Genomic DNA, 3,833 nt, shown 5'->3' on the forward strand with positions numbered 1-3,833 from the left:
TCAAGGTTTTGTGATAATTCTTATAGTCTTGTAGGGGAATTTTTTCTTTTTTTTTTTTTTTTTTAAATATTGTGGCATTAAGGAAAAGTGCTAATACTTGCAATGAACTTGTGCATTGTGAATATCATCTTTGTTTGTTGTTGGATGAGGTCATCAAGATGAGTGTTATTGTAAGTATTAATATTGCCTACTCTAGTTGGTGTATGTGGATCTATTTTCCAGTCTACTGTCTACTCAAATCCCTCAAGCTGAAGAATTTGAAAATCTCTAATACAAAAATTTATTGGATTAAACACTTCATGAATTGTAAATCTAGTGCAATGCATTATTAAAATATTGTTTTTTTTATAATAATTTTTTTTCTAATTTTTTAAATAATAAAATATTAAAAATAATAATTTTAATATTAAACAAAAATTTTAATTTTAATTTAATTAAAATTAATAAATAATTTTTAATATTTAAAATTAGAAAGAGATATTTTGTGAGCTTATTTAACTTTATTAAAAAAAATATAAAAGTTTATTTGGTTTACAACTTTATTTAATTTTTTTTCCCATTTCCTAACTGGATGAAAAGGACAACTATGGATGTACTCATCATCATATTTGTGTACTACCATGGTAGGAATTAAATTTATGGAAACTATATCAGCAAAAAAAAATCTTTTTTTTTTTAAGATTTAAATTTAATGGGACGTATCTGGCATTGAGGTGTATATATATATATATATAGTCACTGAATTAAAAATATAATTATAATATATAATTTATATTATTAATTAATAGAATATCAATAAAAAATTATTTATAGTATTTTTTATTTACAAATGATATGTTATTACTAAAATTATAATTATATACTAATTGATAAAAATTTGATTAATTCAATTATTAAATTAGGAACAACTATATTAGTAATTGAATTTTTTTTTTTTAAATATTAGTCAAATTGAATAAAACCCGAATTAATCTTGACTGAAATAAATACTTAATTTCATCAATTCGATTATTAGCACATGTTAATTAAATCCTTTTCACTAATAATATTATTTCTTATAAAAAAATTGGAAAGCCAAGTAAATGCATAAATATTTCTTTATTATTGTTTGTTTATTTAAATATTTATTTCCAACTCTAAATTTTTTGGCAACACAAGCACATGCATGCATTTCTCATTTTCTATTAATTTCATTTTTAATAAATTAAGGTTTAACTCAATTTGTGTCACACTAAATATTTTTCTTCTATAATTTCTAGCGTTTGAAACACTTAAAAAAAGTTAATAGAAAATATTTTTTTAATATTAAATTATTTTTGAAGAAAATAACTTTTTTTTATTTTTTATTTTTTAAATTTTAATAATTTTATTAAAATATGAAAATATTTATACATGATGTATAAATATATAATATTAATTTAATATCTCAATCAAATAATAAAAAGTATTTTTATGAAAAATATTTTTTAAAAAATTTCTCAACGAAACAAACGGAGCCAATTATATAATTTATATGATAACTTTATTAGTTAATTTGCCAAATACCAACTAGCTAATTAATTTATTATCATATCAGGACGGAGTTTTTTTGAAATTAATTTACATATAATAAAATAATTAAGAGATTCAGTGATGTAACTCAAGATCATATTTCCAATTAAAAGATATAATGCTTATTATATCTATTTTCAAAATTGTAAAGTTTTATATTTTTGATTTTAGAATCAAATGAATGAAAAATATTTATTTTTCTGTTACACGTGGATTCACCTTATTTTTCTTTATTATAAAAATAATAAATATGGCATATTTTTTCATAAAAGAATAACTATAAATTAGTTATTAGTAATAAAATTATATTTTATATATTAATTAATAAAAAATTAATCAAATTGAATTAAAAATTAAATTATCCTATATATCAAAATAATCAGGTTTCATGGATCAAATTATAATCGAATATTATGCATTCCTAATTAAATCTGTTTAGTAATAATATTTTGTGGGATTTTGTAAAATTTGTTATTTTAATGAATGAAGGATTACTAATGTTTTAATTCTAAAAATACCCATGAATTTTATTAACATGCTAAGCAAGTGATTATATAAATTTATTGGATCAAACGCTTATACAAATCATCAATTGTAACATTTCATTTTTGTTTATCAGGTTGTGTCCACACTGCTCAAAATGCAACTGTTTAATCAGCTCCCTTTGTAACATTGCTTTAACCTTTTATTATTATATTTTTTTTATTATTATAAATAACCTTCAAGGGAAGAAAAAAAGGCATGAAGAACATAAGATCCATTTATTTGATATATCTTGAAATAGAGATGAGTAGGAACACCAAACTTACAGGGCAAATAAAGCTTGAAATTTCTCTTTATTTCCTAACTGGATAAAAGGGACAGCTATGTATAGGTGTGCTCATCCATTTTCATATTTGTATACTAACAAGGTAGGATCTTACCCTATATGAGGAGGTGCATCTGGGGATTGTTCTTCATTTGGACCACTTGGAACAAGCCTATTTGGCTCCCACAAAAAGCGATGAACAGATGAAAGGGCAGATTTTACATTTTCAAAAGGAAAACTTGGAGAAGTCCTAACCATAGGATGAGGAGGTTCACCAGGAGATCCTCTAGGATTTGGACCCGAAGGAGGTTTGTTATTAATGTGGTATTTTCTTGTGCCAGTTTTTAACGGAGGTTCACCAGGAGATCCTCTAGGATTTGGACCCGAAGGAGGTTTGTTATTAATGTGGTATTTTCTTGTGCCAGTTTTTAACGGAGGCTCACCAGGGGATTTTCCATGACTTGGGCCTGAAGGAGGTTTCAGATTATCAGCAATGAAATTTTCTATGGTTTTATGCACAGGAGGGTCTGGAGATAGTCCAGGACTTGGGCCAGAACGAGAAACTCTTGCACTGGTTACAATGGAGAAGAACAGAAAAACAAAGGCTACAAGCAAATGTGTTTTCGAAAACCCCATTCTTTTCTTCAACTTTTAGCAGCTTCACTATTTCATAGAACTCTGTGCTTAATTTATAATGTATGGAATGGCAACAAAACGAATAGCAATTAGCTAATTTAGCATCCCTTATCTGGATGGATTCTTTTTATTAATTTTTCTGGGTTGTTTAACCATTTTCATTTAAAAAAAAAAAATTAAAGGGTCATTTGTGAAGATTTTGTAATGTATTGTTAAAATCCGAAAATTGTCAAAAATGGTATGAAAGAAAATATATTTGATTTTCCTTTTTTATTTAAATTTATGGCAACAAGCTTAAAAAAAAGGAAAAATAACAAAACATATCCTTTTTCTATATTTAATCTTGATGGTACGTATCTTTCTTGCAGATTTCATAATAAATACATAATGGCATATTTTGCATTTATTAAAAAAAATAAGAAAGAGACATTATGTATTTATTATGAAATCTGCAAGAAAGATACGTAAATTTAAAACTTAAGGCAATTAATAAAATTTAAATCTTTAGATTCTCTAAGTATATTATTACTGTGTAGAGTGGTTTTAGCCTTTTTAGGGTACTTAATTATAAGGTTTATTGGTCCAATAAATCAAAAAATTTACGTTGGTTGCTTTGCTCATTATAATTGTAGAACAATAAACACATTGTGAGTTTGATTGCTTAGAATAAAGAGTAAGGGATAAACACATTGTGAGCTTGATTGCTCATAATAGAGAGAGAGAAAGAGAATATGAGGAGGGGGAGAGGGGGGAGGGGGAGATGAATAAAACAAAAAAAAAAATTAAAAACTGTGATTTGTCAAGCCACTTAACATATTACGTGGCAAAAGTTAAAATC

The 3,833-nt window shown here is 25.0% G+C and overlaps 1 protein-coding gene across 1 annotated transcript; it reads right to left on the reverse strand.

Annotated features, from left to right (window-relative positions):
* Positions 1-2,470: 2,470 nt before the first annotated feature.
* On the reverse strand, positions 2,471-2,995 carry LOC110644375 (uncharacterized). The gene has a single exon (XM_021797097.2). The coding sequence runs from the start codon at positions 2,993-2,995 to the stop codon at positions 2,471-2,473; it is 525 nt and encodes a 174-aa protein (XP_021652789.2).
* Between the last annotated feature and the right edge of the window lie 838 nt (positions 2,996-3,833).

The sequence above is a fragment of the Hevea brasiliensis genome, chromosome 12, assembly GCF_030052815.1.
Source record: "Hevea brasiliensis isolate MT/VB/25A 57/8 chromosome 12, ASM3005281v1, whole genome shotgun sequence".
Classification (NCBI taxonomy): Eukaryota; Viridiplantae; Streptophyta; class Magnoliopsida; order Malpighiales; family Euphorbiaceae; genus Hevea; species Hevea brasiliensis.

Excerpts from the sequence above, each read along its gene's own strand:
- LOC110644375 (XM_021797097.2), bottom strand. The coding sequence starts at position 2,995 with ATGGGGTTTTCGAAAACACATTTGCTTGTAGCCTTTGTTTTTCTGTTC.